This window comes from Salmo salar, chromosome 13 (genome assembly GCF_965601325.2).
Source record: "Salmo salar chromosome 13, fSalSal1, whole genome shotgun sequence".
In the NCBI taxonomy this organism is placed as follows: Eukaryota; Metazoa; Chordata; class Actinopteri; order Salmoniformes; family Salmonidae; genus Salmo; species Salmo salar.
Window position 1 is genome coordinate 37,384,958 of NC_138303.1, and position 16,782 is coordinate 37,401,739.

The window sequence follows — 16,782 nt, forward strand, 5'->3', positions numbered from 1 at the left end:
TCTGCAGCGAATCACAGCCAGCCGCCAGAGAGAAGCAAATGTAACCACAGGACATGTGACAGAGTTGATGGACACCCTATGTTCATCAATGGACAGAAAGTTCAACAGAATGGAATAAAATCACGTGCTATCAGAAACCGCTGCACTTGACCCCAGGTTTAAGAAGTTAGCCTTCAGTGATGCCAAAGCGATTGATAAGGCACTTCAAAGAATAACCTCAGCAGCAGGGAGGGACAGCCCCAGCAGTCAGCTGGCTCAGGCACCAGGGCAACAGGAAGAAGAGGGATCAAATGGAGCAGAAGCACCAGCAGTAGTGCCACAAACGTCTGCTGTTTGGATGCTGTTTGACGAGAGAGCAACTGGGGATGCAGCACGAAGGAATCCCTCAGCAGATGCCATAATGGAGGTCCGATCCGATTTGGAGGAGCCCCTCCTCCAAAGGTCTGCAGATCCTCTGAGCTGGTGGAAGAACAAGGCCTCTGTCTACCCACGGCTTACTAAAGTCATGACAGGGAGACTCTGCGTAGTGGCCACATCCTTTCCCTCTGAAAGGGTCTTCTCAAAAACGGGACAAATAATTACTGAGAGAAGAAACCACATCAGCCCCTCGAAAGTGAGGCAGCTTACATTTCTGAATGCAAATCTCTCATAAAAGCAAAACATGGTCAGCATTGCTGTGCGCTGCTGGTTATAACATGGCAATAAAGAAGAGAGAAAAGAGGGACCAGTTTAATGTTTTAAGTGGGATGCTGCAGTTTTGCACATTATTTGTCTTTGATATGGTGCAATATTCTATTATGCTGTTCAGATTGTATTCGTTTTAAATGGTCAGATTTATATGCACTGTTTATATACATTAAAACGTTATGCAAATGTTTAATAGCATTCTTTTTCATAACAAACCAATGCATTTTTAAATACATTGTGGTTAAGGTAGAGTATGATTTCATTTAATAATTTAATTAGAATTGTTTTAACACCACTCATAGTCAAACTATCACAAACTGATCGACTTGAAAAAATGCAAAACATATTTTTTTTAAAGAGCCGTTTGGGAGCCAAAAGAGCCGGCTCACTGAAAAGAGCCAGAATGCCATCACTAAAGGAGAACTGTTCAGGTTAAACGCGTTTTACTCCGCCCACATTGCGAACTGCAGTCAGGGGCTTCTCACTCTACGCCCCCTGGTGTAAGGGGAAGGGCCTGGACTTCATTGAACCAATCACAATAAATTGCGTGAATCCAAGGGATACGTCAAATACAATGTAACGAATGAAACATCAAATAAATTGGCTACATAACGTGCTTCAAAAGTAGCATTACCTCCTCTTCTGAATTGCCAAGTCATTAGGGGAAAGCACTCAAAATACATTTTAAAAAGGAAAACAGTTTGATTAGAATACCATAAACCCAACAATTACATACACAGACAGTGGCGTTCCTTTATTCTCCATCACACAATAAGTGGTGCACAGGTCAATAAAATTAAATTACTTTACATGCACAGAAATGTATGAACACCATTTGGGTTGTATCGACACAAAATCAATTTACAGATAAGATACATTGTCCACATAATACATATTGATGTTGTATGATGATCAGTTACATTTACAATACATGTACAAACACATTGGTGAAAAGAGTGAGAAAAGGGGGCTCAAAGTGCAGAATAATGTACAAACTCATACTAGTCAATGATGCACCAAAAGAAGAGCCTATTAGTTTCCTCAAAAGCAAACAAATAAAAGCTCCATTATCATATAAATAAAATACACATCACGTGTTGAATAATACTGTTCATCTTTAAAAAGACTTCGCCTAAAATCAGCTGACCGGAGGCAGAGGAGAAAAACCAAGGCACTATTTCAAAAATTAGAACCACCAATTAGCATCATGTATTGACCTTCACTAAACACAATTGTACAGAGTTGACCTCAGACATTTTTAGAATATTTAAATAACATAAAAAGAGGCCATCTCCAAAAAACATTTAGGTTAGGCTACTAGATATGATCATATGTAGATCTGCTGCTCAGATCCTGTTATCCCATTGGTTCTGTACTGAGGCTGGCAGTGTGGTCCTGAAGGGCACCTGTAGAAGAAGACCCAAGACCACGGCAGCTCTGCTGCCAGGAGAGAGAAGAACCATCCAATACAATTAGAATGAAGTAGTAATAATTACATTTGTATGGAACCATCAGCCTCACGAGGTCCTGAAGAACAAGATGTCTGCAGGGTCTTCAGTCTCAGAGTGATACACAGGCTCTGCTGAACTACGTGCATAGCTTGGAATGAAGCATGCTAATCACATATCGCCAAATCTTTTTCTGAGCTAGTTAATTCAACTGTGATATTAACCTTGAGTCCTGAGACTATGGCTTTGTAATTTCCAATCAGTGGTATTGATCTCCTGACTGAAGGGCATGGCTGGTAGGCCGAAGCCGAACAGTGAGGTACGTCAAAGAATAAAGACAAGGATTTAACAGTTATAGCCGGTAGAAAATGCAAAGAGCTAGAGGAATAAATAAACATCAAGACAAGAGCGAGACAAGACTGGGGGGGGGGGGGGGGGGGGGAAATGCCCATGAAACCTGTGTTGATATGGGGCACGTCCGAAATGGCACACTATTCCCTACCTACTGCCCTACTTTTGACCAAATCCCTATGAGCCCTGGTCAAAAGTAGTGCACTAATATAGGGATAGTGGTCAGGCTAAGCAGCAGTTGTCTAACGGGGATGCGGTCTGACACCACTGGGAGAAGCCCATTTCCAGACAGGCTTTGTCATGTTGCTAGGCTAAAAGTCTTCACTAGTGTCAAAAGACATGCAGCAGCATAAAAGTGGAATATATAACCTTGCATACATACACGTCAACAGCAGGAAAAATAAAGGGTAGATAATACTGTGCCGGTCAGGAAAACAGTCCTTTAGTTCATAAAAATATAAATAAAATGAGCTTCTTTTGCTTCTTTTACACTCCTTTACTGGTTGCATGCAGGTAGGCATCTTTGGTCGATACAGAAGGTGGGGAGATGTGTTAGGAGCAGCCAGTCCACTGGGTCTGATGAGCAGAGTAAGAGAAGGTCTGGGATGAAGAGGATGTCTTGGGAGGAATGATGACTTCAGGAGGGAAGGCGTTTGTTTCAGGAGGTCGACATGGAGAATACAGGGGATTGGGGTGATCATGATGGCTGACTGGTTTCACCGCTGCAGAGACAGGGGGAGGCAGATGCATAAAAAAGGACATTTAGTAATAAACCAAAGGACCAAAACAAACTGAAAAAGGATACGGTCACCGATCCAAACAGCACAGCAAAACACAACAAATGATTAAGACAACAGGTATGAAGAGGTTGGCAATTGACAATAGTTTCTGGGACTATGTGGTGCTATTAGTACAAAACCAATGCTGAGGCCGGGTGTATTGCATTTTGCTTGTTTACTTTCTCTAACCTGGGCTTAATTCTTCAGCACTGCTGAAGGTGTGTAAAGGTAGTTGGTTAATGGTTACGACTATTTGTGACTAGAGAAAACTTATGTTGACGAAACGCCAAATTGTCATTGGTTGCATGAGCGTGATTCACTGGGCTGTGACCTACGAGCCCTGGCTGGTTGTGGGTGAGGATCACTGGTGCCTCTAGAACCAGACCAACTCAAACTACTCTGTGATTCTTCAGTGTTTCGATGACCTGGGCCTGGGGCCTGTCTGGTCTTTCTACCAGCTCCACTGGTCTGACTGGTGGGAGAGAGGGGAGCTGCTGTAAGGCACCTTGAGGTTGGAGCAGAACTTGAACGGGAAGAGCTTGTGGATGTCATCTCTGAAGAACTTGATTTGTAAACAACGTTGTGTTGTTTTCTACGAACAGAAACCTCCAAGGTTGGCTTTAACACTGGCTTAACAGTGCCCTGTTGGTCCAATATGTTGACAGAAGGGACACAGCAAGACCTGGAAGAGGCCAGATTCTCTATCGATCTGGAATTGAAAGACTTTACTCTGGAGGCAGAGGACGAGGAGCACAAAGTACGATTGGAGAAAAAGGTGCCTTCACGATTAGGGCCTAAAGCCCCTCTACCACTCCTTACAAAAGCACGGCCAAAGACGGCACTATCCAGGGAGCTGGAAGACCCTCTACTGGAGTCAGACTGGGTGTCATCCTGTTCCTCCCAAGGACTCAGCCCTGCTCGGAACACATCAGTGACACTACGACTTCTAATGAACGTGGCATCCCTGGGGAGCTTGGCTCCTCCGTGTGGTCGGGGAGCGGTACAGGTAGAAGAGGAAGAGGTATATAGGGGAGGAAGAGGGTCAGGATGGAAGGAGGTAGTGGTGGAGGAAGACCGGGTTCTTACAGGGCTGGTGTGGAAGCTGCGGGTGAGGGCTCGGAGGTGATGGGTGGCGGTGCTGGGCACGTTGTTGGTGAGGACCGGGCTGGAGCGGGGGCTGTTGCGGCGGGGGCTCCGGCCCGTCTTGTTGCCTAGCTCCTTGGCCCTGGCGCGGCGGGGGCTGCTGCCGAGGCTGTGGGGGGACAGAGGGGCCTCCAGGTCCTCCAGACGCTGGGTCAGGGCCAGCTTCTGCTGGATGGCCATGCGGAGCAGGGAGTTCAGGGTCTTCTTCTCATCCTCAGCCACCGCTAGCTGCCTCTGCATCTCATCCAGCTGGGTGACATACTGGTCACACCTAGAGACACATGCATGTTAGAGCAACACAATCACACACATTTAGTAGACATGTTAGACAGATAAATATGTTATAGGAACTGTACAATCAGACAAAACAAATAATCTGAATTATATTTTGTATATATATCAACAGCTATGATGAAAACAGAGAGGAAGATGAGACATACACCGAGCACACAAAACATTAAGAACACCTGCTCTTTCCATGACAGACTGACCAGGTGAATCCAGGTGAAAGCTATGATCCCTTATGGATGTCATGTGTTAAATCCACTTCAAATCAGTGTAGATGAAGGGGAGGAGACAGGTTAAAGAAGGATTTCTAAGCCTTGAGACAACTGAGACTGAATGGGCAAGACGAATGATTTAAAGTGCCTTTGAACGGGGTATGGTAGTAGGTGCCAAGCCCACCGGTTTGAGTGTGTCAAGAATTGCAACGCCACTGGGTTTTTCATGCTCAATAGTTTCCCGTGTGTATCAAGAACAGTCACCCACCCAAAGGAAATCCAGCCAACTTGACAACTGTGGGAAGCTTTGGAGTCAACATGGGCCAGCATCCCTGTGGAACACTTTTGACACCTCAGTCAATGCCTCAATGAATTGAGACTGTTCTGAGGGAAAAAGGGGGTGCAACTAAATATTAGGAAGGTGATGGTAATGTTTGGTCAATGAGAAGACCGACAGTAAGATCACACGAGACAAACCCAAGAGAAAGAGAGAAAGCCAAGAAAATACAAAAAAAAGCTGTTTCGTTTCTGAATTTGTTGAATAATAGTTACAATTTCTGAGTGAGGTCAACATGGCACTGTGGGGAAGTTGCTCTAAATGTCCACTTGGTGGCACCATTACACAAAGTTTACCAAGTCATTTCAAGAGGGTCAGTGCTCAATGCTGTCACTCAGAATCAGACAGGGTCTTTCAAATGCTAGGCCTAATCAAACGTCAGCTCATTTACCGCCCCTAGAGAAGAGACCGAGCTTATTGTAGTGTCCATGCCCCAATGAATTTAGGCTGTTCTGAGGGCAAAAGTGGGTGCACTCAATATTGTACGTTTTGTACACACAGTGTATTATGTAATTCTATGATTAAGCACATAAAAATGTCAAGTGCACACACATAGGAGGTCCCGTACTGGGAAGAAATGAAATCTACGTTTACCCCAGGTAAACACCCACATCTACTAAGGACAAACCTTAGAAATACAGAAACAGTAGTCCAGAACAGTGTAACCAACATCAAGACACAAATAACAAATCCCTTCGTCCTGCCACACACTAATGAAGGATATACATGCTAACACTCAAAAACAAATACTGTATCTGCCTACCAACAAACAGAGCACTGCAAGTGAGTCAGGGGCATAGCCTACATTCTGCACAGGTTAATTCTGTCTCGGTCTACTCTTGGTTGCTAGCAGCTATCCTTACAGAGAGGGATGGGGTGGGAGAAGGGAACGTTGCGTGGAGTCGCTTTCCCTGTCCCGACATGACGGACAGGTCCTTCCAGGCTGAGGCTCCAAACAGGGCAGTGCATGTGCGTGCTAATCTGCACGTGAGAAAATGGATTGTTGCGGACTGCAGAGTGGTAAAAGGACTCTAATCTGATTAGAGACGACACTGTAGTGACAATGTCTAGTACGCGTCTCAAAATGGCAGCCTATCCCCTATTTAGTGCGCTCCTTTAAACCAACGCCCATAGGGCTCTGGTTCAAACGTAGTGCAGCATAAAGGGATATGGCTCCATTTGGGACGTAACCAAACTCTATAATACCATGGCATGACACGTCGGACTGTCTCATCTAAACAAGAGCCACAGGAGCACAAACACTAAGCATGACGATTAACTTTAGCTGATTTAAGCTGGAGAACAATTAGTTCCAGTGGAGGGAGTCTGTCCACTGCTAGGTCTACATCTGCTCACAGCAGCAGTGGTAGGCTAGGCTAGTCTGTGGATGTGCACTGCTAGGTCTACATCTGCTCACAGCAGCAGCGGTAGGCTAGGCTAGTCTGTGGATGTGCACTGCTAGGTCTACATCTGCTCACAGCAGCAGCGGTAGGCTAGGCTAGTCTGTGGATGTGCACTGCTAGGTCTACATCTGCTCACAGCAGCAGCGGTAGGCTAGGCTAGTCTGTGGATGTGCACTGCTAGGTCTACATCTGCTCACAGCAGCAGCGGTAGGCTAGGCTAGTCTGTGGATGTGCACTGCTAGGTCTACATCTGCTCACAGCAGCAGCGGTAGGCTAGGCTAGTCTGTGGATGTGCACTGCTAGGTCTACATCTGCTCACAGCAGCAGCGGTAGGCTAGGCTAGTCTGTGGATGTGCACTGCTAGGTCTACATCTGCTCACAGCAGCAGCGGTAGGCTAGGCTAGTCTGTGGATGTGCACTGCTAGGTCTACATCTGCTCACAGCAGCAGCGGTAGGCTAGGCTAGTCTGTGGATGTGCACTGCTAGGTCTACATCTGCTCACAGCAGCAGCGGTAGACTAGGCTAGTCTGTGGATGTGCACTGCTAGGTCTACATCTGCTCACAGCAGCAGCGGTAGACTAGGCTAGTCTAGTCTGTAGATGTGCAGGCCGAGTGAAAACGAGGCCAAGAACGGTAATGTAAAACAAGGCCAACCACAGGACTTTGGACAAATGTCACACAATATGTACATTTTTGATTGTAGCGTAACACTAATTGATGCGCAAAGTGTAAATACTTTTTCCTGTGTTATCCTCAGAGATTTAAAATGGAGCGTATCCACTTGTAAGACTGAATTCTGTTTCTAAATTGTCAAATTAAGAAATAAAAACAGTGCTTCTCCAACTCAGGTCTCTAGATTGGTGTTATTCTGTGATTGTGAATATATACTGAACAAAAATAAACGCAACATGCAACAACTTCAATGCTTTTACTGAGTTATGAGTTACAGTTCATATAAGGAAATCAGTCAATTAAAATAAAATTAATCAAGCCCTAATCTATGGATTTCAGGCCCACACACTTGGGACCCAGGCCCAGACAATCAGAATGAGTTTCCCCCCTCAAAAATGGGCATCATTACAGACAGAAATACTCCTCGGTTTCATCAGCTGTCCAGGTGGCTGGTCTCAGACAATCCCACAGGTGAAGGCGGATGTGGAGGTCTTGGGCTGGTGTGGTTACATGTTGACATTGGAGGCGGCTTATGGTAGAGAAATGAACATTACATTCTCTGGCAACAGCTCTGGTGGACATTCCTGCAGTCAGCATGCCAATTGCACGCCCCCTCAAAACATGAGACATCTGTAGCATTGTGTTGTGTGACAAAACTGCACATTTTAGAGCGGCCTTCTATTGTACCCAGCACAAGGTGCACCTGTGTAATGGTCATGCTGTTTAATCAGCTTCTTGATATACCACACCTGTCAGGTGGATGGATTATCTTGGCAAAGGAGAAATGCTCACTAACAGGGATGTAAACAAATTCGTGCACAAAAAGAGAGAAATTAGCTTTTTGTGCGTATGAACATTTCTGGGATCTTTTATTTCAGCTCATGAAACATGGGACCAATACTTAACATGTTATGTTTCTATTTTTGTTCAGTATGAAAGTAAATCAATGACTGTACCTGCTGGTGAACATGACCCTCAGTGAAGAGAAGGTGGCAGCGTCCTCCTTCAGGGCCTTAAGCTCGTTCCTCAGCTTCACCATGGTCTCAGACACCATGCTCTTCTCTGTCTCGTACTTGGTCTTCAGGTTGCTCAGAGCCAACTCTGCTGTCTGGAATAGAAACATTATGGCTTGTTTGATCGTTTGTTATTGTTCTGCATACCACCCTATTCTCTTCCCAACAGCAGAAATATGACAAACATCTATAAGATTTATCTGGCCATGTAAATTCCTAATAAAGCTTACATAGATATTGCACATTACATACAAACCAAACGGGCGTAAGAGACAGCGAGCAAGACAGCGCCACAATCACCAGATGGTGCCGCAAAGTATTATGGGTTGCACCTCCGTCACTAAACTTAAAGTCCGAATCGAGTCCAAAGTCCCCTGTGCTCGAGTCCAAGTCCCGAGTCCCTATGGCTGAAGTCCGAGTCCCAGTGCTCAAGTCTGAGTCACTAGGTCCACATGAACTCAAAATAAAAGTTACATACCCAGTCAGACAGTGTAGAACCAAGAGGAATTGAGTCAAATTGTTTGCCATCCTTTTTCCTTTCTTTCTGTGCCACCAAATGTTTGCATATAGGCTACTGGTAAATGTCACCAGGGTCACATTCAGTTGCATAACGTTTTCCAACATTGCAGATCGAAATTCAATGACTCGAACCAATGTTATTCCTTATTCAACATGTCAGAGAGGCATGTTTGTTCTACATAGAAATAGGCTATCTGAATGTTCCAAAACGTTGCGTCCCGCTGAACGCGCCCCAGGTTGTTATCTATAGCTAGCTAATGATGTAACATGACTGAACAAGGTGTAGCCTAAACATATGGTTAAACGGTCCAGCCCACAAGTAGCCTGGTTTTAGGAACAGCCCGCAATATGCTTTAATGAATGTAAAATGCAGGCCTCCAGAGTGGCGCAGTGGTCTAAGGCACTGCATCGCAGGGCTAGCTGTGCCACTAGAGATTCTGGTTCGAGTCCAGGCTCAGTCGCAGCCGGACGCGACCGGGAGACCCATGGGGCGGCGCACAATTGGCCCAGCGTCGTCAGGGTTAGGGGAGGGTTTGGCCGGCTGGGATGTCCTTGTCCCATCGCGTACTAGCGACTCCTGTGGCGGGCCGGGCGCAGTGCACGCTGACACGGTCACCAGGTGTACGGTGTTTCCTCCGACACATTGGTGCGGCTGGCTTCCGGGTTAGGTGGGCATTGTGTCACAAAGCAGTGCAGCATGGTTGGGTTGTGTTTTGGAGGACACACGGATCTCGACCTTTGCCTCTCCCAAGTCTGTATGGGAGTTGCAGCGACGAGACAATCGGATACCACGAAATTGGGGAGAAAAAAACAGGGGTAAAATAAATGTAAAAAACTAATTACTAAAGAAAATTAGATACAAAAATAAAAAAAAAAGGCAAAAATGCACAATAGAAAGAAAAAAAACCATAGGACCCGTAATACCGGCGCTATCTTTTGAAAGGTAAGGGTTAGAATCAATCTGTTTTCTCTGAGGAAAACAGGGAGGCTTGGCTACAGAACCTGGCTATGCAATGCAGTGGGGAAAGTGGGAGGGTTGAGCGAGACTACAAATTCAAAGACTGTTTTTCTCTCCCTTGAGCATAGAAAAGTAGGCAGACTTTCCACATTGTTACATTACAGCCTTACTCTAAAATAGATTTCCCCCTCAATCAACACACAATAACCCCTTATGACAAAGCAAAAACAGGTTTAAAAATGTTTGCAAATGTAATTAAAATAAAAAACAGAAATACCTTATTTACATAAGTATTCAGACCCTTTGCTATGAAACTCAATTTAGCTCAGGTGCATCCTGTTTCCAATGATCATCCTTGAGATGTTTCTACAACCTGAATCCACCAGTTGTAAATTAAATTGATTGGACATGATTTGGAAAGGCACACACCTGTCTATATAAGGTTCCACAGTTGACAGTGCATGTCAGAGCAAAAACCAAACCATGAGGCCGAAGGAATTGTCCGTAGAGCTCTGGAGACAGGATTGTGTCGAGGCAGATCTGGGGAAGGGTACCAAAACATTTCTGCAGCATTGAAGGTCCCTAAGAACACAGTGGCCTCCATCATTCTTAAAATGGAAGACGTTTGGAACCACCAAGACTCTTCCTAGAGCTGGCCAGACGGAAGCCACTCCTCAGTAAAAGGCACATGACAGCCCGCTCGGAGTTTGCCAAATGGCACTTAAAGGACTCTCAGACCATGAGAAACAAGTATCTCTGGTCTGATGAAACCAAAATTGAACTCTTTGGCCTGAATGCTAAGTGTCACGTCTGGAGGAAACCTGGCACCATCCCTACGGTGAAGCATGGTGGTGGCAGCATCATACTGTGGGGATGTTTTTCAACGGCAGGGACTGGGAGACTAGTCAGGATCGAGGGAAAGATGAACAGAGGAAAGTACAGAGAGATCCTTGATGAAAACCTGCTCCAGAGCGCTCAGGACCTCAGATTGGGGCGAAGGTTCACCTTCCAACAGGACAACGACCCTAAGCACACAGCCAAGACAACGCAGGAGTGGCTTCAGGACAAGTCTCTGAATGTCCTTGAGTGGCCCAGCCAGAGCCCGGACTTGAACCCGATCAAACATCTCTGGAGAGACCTGAAAATAGCTGTGCAGCGATGCTCCCCATTCAATCTGACAGAGCTTGAGAAGAATGGGAGAAACTCCCCAAATACAGGTGTGCCAAGGTTGTAGCGTCATACCCAAGAAGACTTGAGGCTGTAATCTCTGCCAAAAGGTGATTCAACAAAGTACTGAGTAAAGGGTCTGAAAACTTATGTAAATGTGCTATTTTCGTTCTTTAATTTTTAACACATTTGCCCAAAATTCTAAAATACAGTTTTTGCTTTGTCATTATGGTGTATTGTGTGTAGACTGAGGGGGGGGAACAATTTAATACATTTTAGAATAAGGCTGTAATGTAACAAAATGTGGAAAAAGTCAAGGGGTCTGAATACTTTCTGAATGCACTGTAGCGAGACTTGTTTTACTATTAAACTCAATCCACTAGGCACAAACGTCAGTTCAACATCTAGTTTAGATTTAGATATGGTTGTCAATGTGAATTCAACGAGATATCAACCAAGAATTTCACCCCGTCATTGGATTTAGGTTAAATGTTGGGTGATAAAATACAAAATTCCCTTACGTTGATGACTTTTTGCAAATCATATCAGTTTTCCACATTGATTCAACGTCATCACATTGCATAGTTTGGTTGAAATGACATGGAAACACTGATTCAACCAGGTTTTCGCCCAGTGGGAATGCTGTGATTGTTTACTAACCAGACAAAAGGTAGCTAACTAGAAAGCAGACTGGTTAGCTACGGGGAAGCAAGAGCGTCGTCTGCGTGATGTGTATAATCAGAGGCCGAGCCGGAGTGCATCTGTGCTCATCACTGGAAAGCTCTCAATCTCTCCAAAACTCTTGTCCTGTCCACTTAGTAGTCAGAGGATTTTGTCTAGTCTCATTTTATAGTCTTGTCAATTGCCTCTGAAAAATAAGTGTTTAACGAATATTTGTCACGACTTTTATTGACAAAATTAAGACAGTAGAGATGAAAATATCAACCCTTCAATTAAACAGAAGCAAGAACTACAGCATGCACCCTGTCAAAGCAAATCACCAAGAATGTATTGGGAAATATCTTACTTATAAAGTCCATTGGCATTCATCAGTACAGTCAGACATGATACTGCTTAATGAGGCTTGCAAACCTTACTGAATTAAATTACTTTTCTAGCAGTGTGCCACTGTGGGGAACAAAGAAAGCTTAAGCAGAAGTATAATCATATTAAGTGAATAAATATTATAGTTCTGTCTACATTTCTCACAGTAGAAAAGGAGAGAGCCTGACATCTGAATTCAGTGGCAAACCCGTGACAGAGAGGCTACCCTAATCGAGCAAAGATTAGCCGTACAGTGTGTGTTTGCGTGTGAGAGAGCAAGTGAGTGAGAGAGAGCAAGTGAGAGAGAGCGAGCGAGAGAGAGCGAGAATGAGAGAGAGAAGCAGTTGACAGCAAAATCAGGTCAGCCATGTCGGGATGCATACAGAGTAGAGGGGAGAAAGGAGCAGTGTAATGGAAGATCTCTGAGGAAGACGTCATCATTCTCCAACTACAGCTCTCCACCTCTACACTCAGACCATCCAATGACGTCTAGCCTACCCCTTCCCCCTCTTCTTAGGGAATATCATTTCAGCTGTTCATGGAGAAAAAAAAATATTGATCGCAAAAAAAGATGAAAGACTGAATTGAACAAAGGAACGTCCCCTGCAGGCAGACTGGTGGATCTAGCTGTCAGAAGGGGTTCATTGACAGAAAGTTGGAGCAAAACTTTACTGTTGTTGCTATGGGTCAGATACCCAAGGAAATAGAACAGGATGAAAACCTTCACAGCAAGCAAAACAATGGAGAAAGGCCAGAGGAAGTCCTATTAAAATGTTCAGTTGTTATCAAGTTAGAATGTTCTCTACCGACTTTGGTCTGAGGATTACAGGTCATGGATTGGTCAGGCTGAGAGTCATTCAGCCAGACAAACCCTGAATGGAAGAATAGATCCACCAGGGAATTAAACTTATTTTCAACACTAAAATAGACACCGCCCATTGATGACCGATTTCAAGATCAATAGTGATATACGGTGACCTTTCGGGGTCTGATTGGTTGTGTGTGTCGTGTGTGTGTTCAACTTGGCGTGCCCATTGAGTGATTTGTCTGCAGTGCTGTACCTGTTTGTTGGCTTTGAGGACCGTCCTCAGCGTGGCGATCTGCTCTCTCTTGGTGCTGAGGAGAGACTTGAGCTTCAGCACCTCCTCCATGAGGGCCTCGCTTTCCAGCTCCCCTCCACAGCTGATCCCTCCCGAATAGGGCAACGTACCCCTCTGGCGACACAGGTCCACCGCCACCTAGGGCAGGCAGTTCACAAACCATGAGTGATTGTGCTAGTATCATTATTAGGTATTACTTTCAGTTTCACTAAAGTGATGGACCACTCAGCACAACACGTGTTAGAATTGGTTATCGTCCCAGCCTTTATCAAAGTTTATCAACCGAAACAAAGCAAGGATGCCAAAATTATCCTCATAAAGGAGGTCAAATAACTGCAAATGAAATATTACATATGTAGTCTTAGTGGTCTACTACTCTCTACAATCTAAAGATATCCGCTTTCCCGATCGATGCCAAGCGCCAGACAAGCTGCTTAAAAGCTTTCGGAGGCCAAATAACACATTCTGTACTGTGGGATCAGAATTCAGCAGACTATGAACTAACTGAAGTGGCCATTAAATATGCATGTTGAGTGGAAGACAATATGGCGGTGGCACTCGTACCTGGAGGTGTTTGATCTGGCAGCGGATGACAGCCACCAGGTTGCGGACGTTGGAGGGGTCCCTGAAGTCCATGGTGGGGGAGCTGGGGCAGACTGGGGCGGGGGAGGAGCAGCGTGGTGTGGGGGAGTTGTCACAGGAATCCTGGGGAGTACCAGGCCTGCTGTCTCCATCCCCTCCATGCACTGCTTTCGCAAACAACTCATTGGAGCGTCGCTTGTTACGTCCATGATGGGGATGGGGGTGCAGGTGGTTGGACTTCCCTCCACTCCCCCCTGACTGGCCCCTGGCCCCGTCACGGTAGTAGTCCAGGGTGACGCGTTTGGGCGTGAGGTTGTTGCACACACAGATGTGGTGGTAGAGGTTGGCCAGCTCCTCAGAGAAGGCCAGCAGCTCCTCCTGTGCCATGCTGAGATGACCCTCAGAATCAGTAGCCACTTTCCTCGTCGCTCCGATCTCCTTCTCCAGCTCACTGATGCGCTCCTGGTCCTGCCGGCTGGACTTGATGCACTGGCGGATCTTCTCAGCCAGCTCATGGGCCTCTCCCCTCCACCGCTCCTTCTCCTGCCGGCAGCTCTGCTCCAGGGCTGAGTAACGTTTCCCAGCCTGGGACAGCTCCCCACGCAGCTTCAGCAGCTCCTCGCCGGCCTCCTTCATCCGGGCCTCCAGCACCTCTGTGCTCTTCACATCCAGCTCATAGTCATAGTCATTCGCCCTGTTCTCCAGGGTCCTGGTGCTCCCGTCCCCCTGGTCGCCCGCTGCCTTCCCCTGGGGCAGGATGTGTTTCTGCAGCTGCACGGCCTCCAGCTGCTGGGTCAGGGAGCCCACATTGTCTTCCTGCTCACTGAAGGCCTGCTGGGACAGCTCCAACTGCCTCTGGAGGTCCTGGACCGTGTTGGCCAGACCAGTCTTATCCCTCTCAGCCTGGGGAAAGAGACATGGAGAAACAGAAAATAAGACTAAAACATCTTTGCTTGAAAGAGGCATTATAGCTACAGTACCAGTCAAAAGTTTGGACACACCTACTCATTCAAGGGTTTTTCTTAATTTTTTACTATTTTCTACATTGTAGAATAATAGTGAAGACTTCAAAACTATGAATTTACACATATGGAATCATGTAGTAACTAAAAAGTGTTAAACAAATCAGAAAATATTTTATATTTGAGATTCTTCAAAGTAGGCCACTGATGGACATTTTCTACGTTTTTCTTATAACTAATTTCTTAATGTGCTGTTCTATAAACCAATTTCTGTGTTCATGCAAGTGGCTAACTGAACGAATCCTCACAATCAGTAGCTGCAATTTGACAGTACGCCCTATTTGGTAAAAGACCAAGTCCATACTATGGCAAGAACAGCTCAAATAAGCAAAGACAAACAACAGTCCATCATTACTTTAAGACATGAAGGTCAGTCAATCTGGAAAAATTCAATTACTTTTAAAGTTTCTTCAAGTGCAGTCACAAAAAACATCAAGTGCTATGATAAAACTGGTTCTCATGAGGACCGCCACAGGAAAGGAAGACCCAGAGTTACCTCTGCTGAAGAGGATAAGTTCATTGGAGTTAACTGCATCTCAGATTACAGCCCAAATAATTGCTTCACAAAGTTCAAGTAACAGACACATCTCAACATCAACTGTTCAGAGGAGACTGCGTGAGTCAGGCCTTCATGGTCGAATTGCTGCAAAGAAACTACTACTAAAGGACACCAATAAGAGATTTGCTTAGGCCAAGAAACACAAGCAATGGACATTAGACCGGTGGAAATGTTTGGTTCCAACCGCCGTGTCTTTGTGAGACGAAGAGTTGGTGAACAGATGATCTCTGCATGTGTGGTTCCCACCGTGAAGCATGGAGGTGTGATGGTGTGGGGGTGCTTTGCTGGTGACACTGTCAGTGATTTATTTAGAATTCAAGGCACACTTAAACAGCATGGCTAACACAGTATTGTACAGCGATACTCTATCCCATCTGGGTTTGCACTTAGTGGGACTATCATTTGTTTTTTTAACAGGACAATTATCCAAAGCACACCTCCAATCTGTGTTAGGGTTATTTGACCAAGGAGAGTGATGGTGCTGCATCAGATGACCTGGCCGCCACAATCACGTGATCTCAATCCAATTGAAATGGTTTGGGATGAGTTGGACCACAGAGTGAAGGAAAAGCAGCCAACAGGTGCTCAGCATATGTGCGTACTCCTTCAAGACTGTTGGAAAAGCTTTCCTCATGAAACTGGCTGAGAGAATGCCAGGAGTGTACAAAGCTGTCATCAAGGCAAAGGGTGGCTACTTCGAAGAATATAAAATACATTTTGATTTGTTTAACACTTTTTTGGTTACTACATGATTCCATATGTGTTATTTCATAGTTTTGATGTCTTCACTATTATTCTACAATGTAGAAAATAGTTTAAAAAAAAAGAAAAACCCTTGAATTAGTAGGTGTCCAAACCTTTCCCTGGTACTGTAAATATATAGTAGAAGGCTTTAAATGCAATTTGCTATTATCCATTTTCCATGGCATTTCAAAGTGGCAATTATGCCTCAGATTACTGTAGCAAGCATTTGGGTGGCTGAACTAAACGGCACATTCAATACGAGACCAATGTCAGTAATACATTTCTCCAGGTTGATCAATCTTTGCTGAGACAAAAGCAGAGGTTCTCTCTGAGACGGTACACACACATTCCACCATCCAGTGCCTTCAATCTCACTGCATTATTCATGACGTGGAGCAGCACTCGAGCCACACAGCCTCAACATGCTCGTTCAGTACTCCTAACATCTGCTGGGCCTGGGCGGCAGCATACCTACCCCCGGCTGAGTGCTTTATAAATTATACATTTACACAACTGAAATAGGACAATAAATTATTGGTTGGGACAGAGCATACTGTAGAGCTAAAAGAAAGTGTAGAAAAGTGGTAATTGAATGTGCAATGTGGTGTTTGATAGGCCGTTTCAAACAGTTACTGACAGTACAGTCACACTAAGTGATCCAATGATATCTGTAGCAGGATGTGGTCTATAGCAGGAAGCTTACCTGACTGAAACCTTTACAACTCATATATAGGACATCGCCATGGCAAGAAGT

General features: G+C 45.2%; 1 protein-coding gene across 2 annotated transcripts in view; it reads right to left on the reverse strand.

Annotated features, from left to right (window-relative positions):
* Positions 1-1,420: 1,420 nt before the first annotated feature.
* Positions 1,421-16,782, reverse strand: part of LOC106567249 (protein bicaudal D homolog 2) — a 30,688-nt gene continuing 15,326 nt past the window's right edge. The window contains exons 6-10 of one of the 2 annotated variants that reach the window (XM_014136311.3): positions 13,686-14,606; positions 13,083-13,259; positions 8,277-8,428; positions 4,352-4,679; positions 1,421-3,208 (exon numbers count right to left, since the gene is read on the reverse strand). In XM_014136311.3, coding sequence (XP_013991786.1) covers positions 3,203-3,208; positions 4,352-4,679; positions 8,277-8,428; positions 13,083-13,259; positions 13,686-14,606 — 1,584 coding nt within the window. In that variant the 3' untranslated portion in view covers positions 1,421-3,202. The remainder of the gene's footprint in view (positions 3,209-4,351; positions 4,680-8,276; positions 8,429-13,082; positions 13,260-13,685; positions 14,607-16,782) is intronic. The other variant, XM_014136312.3, reaches the window with a different exon arrangement.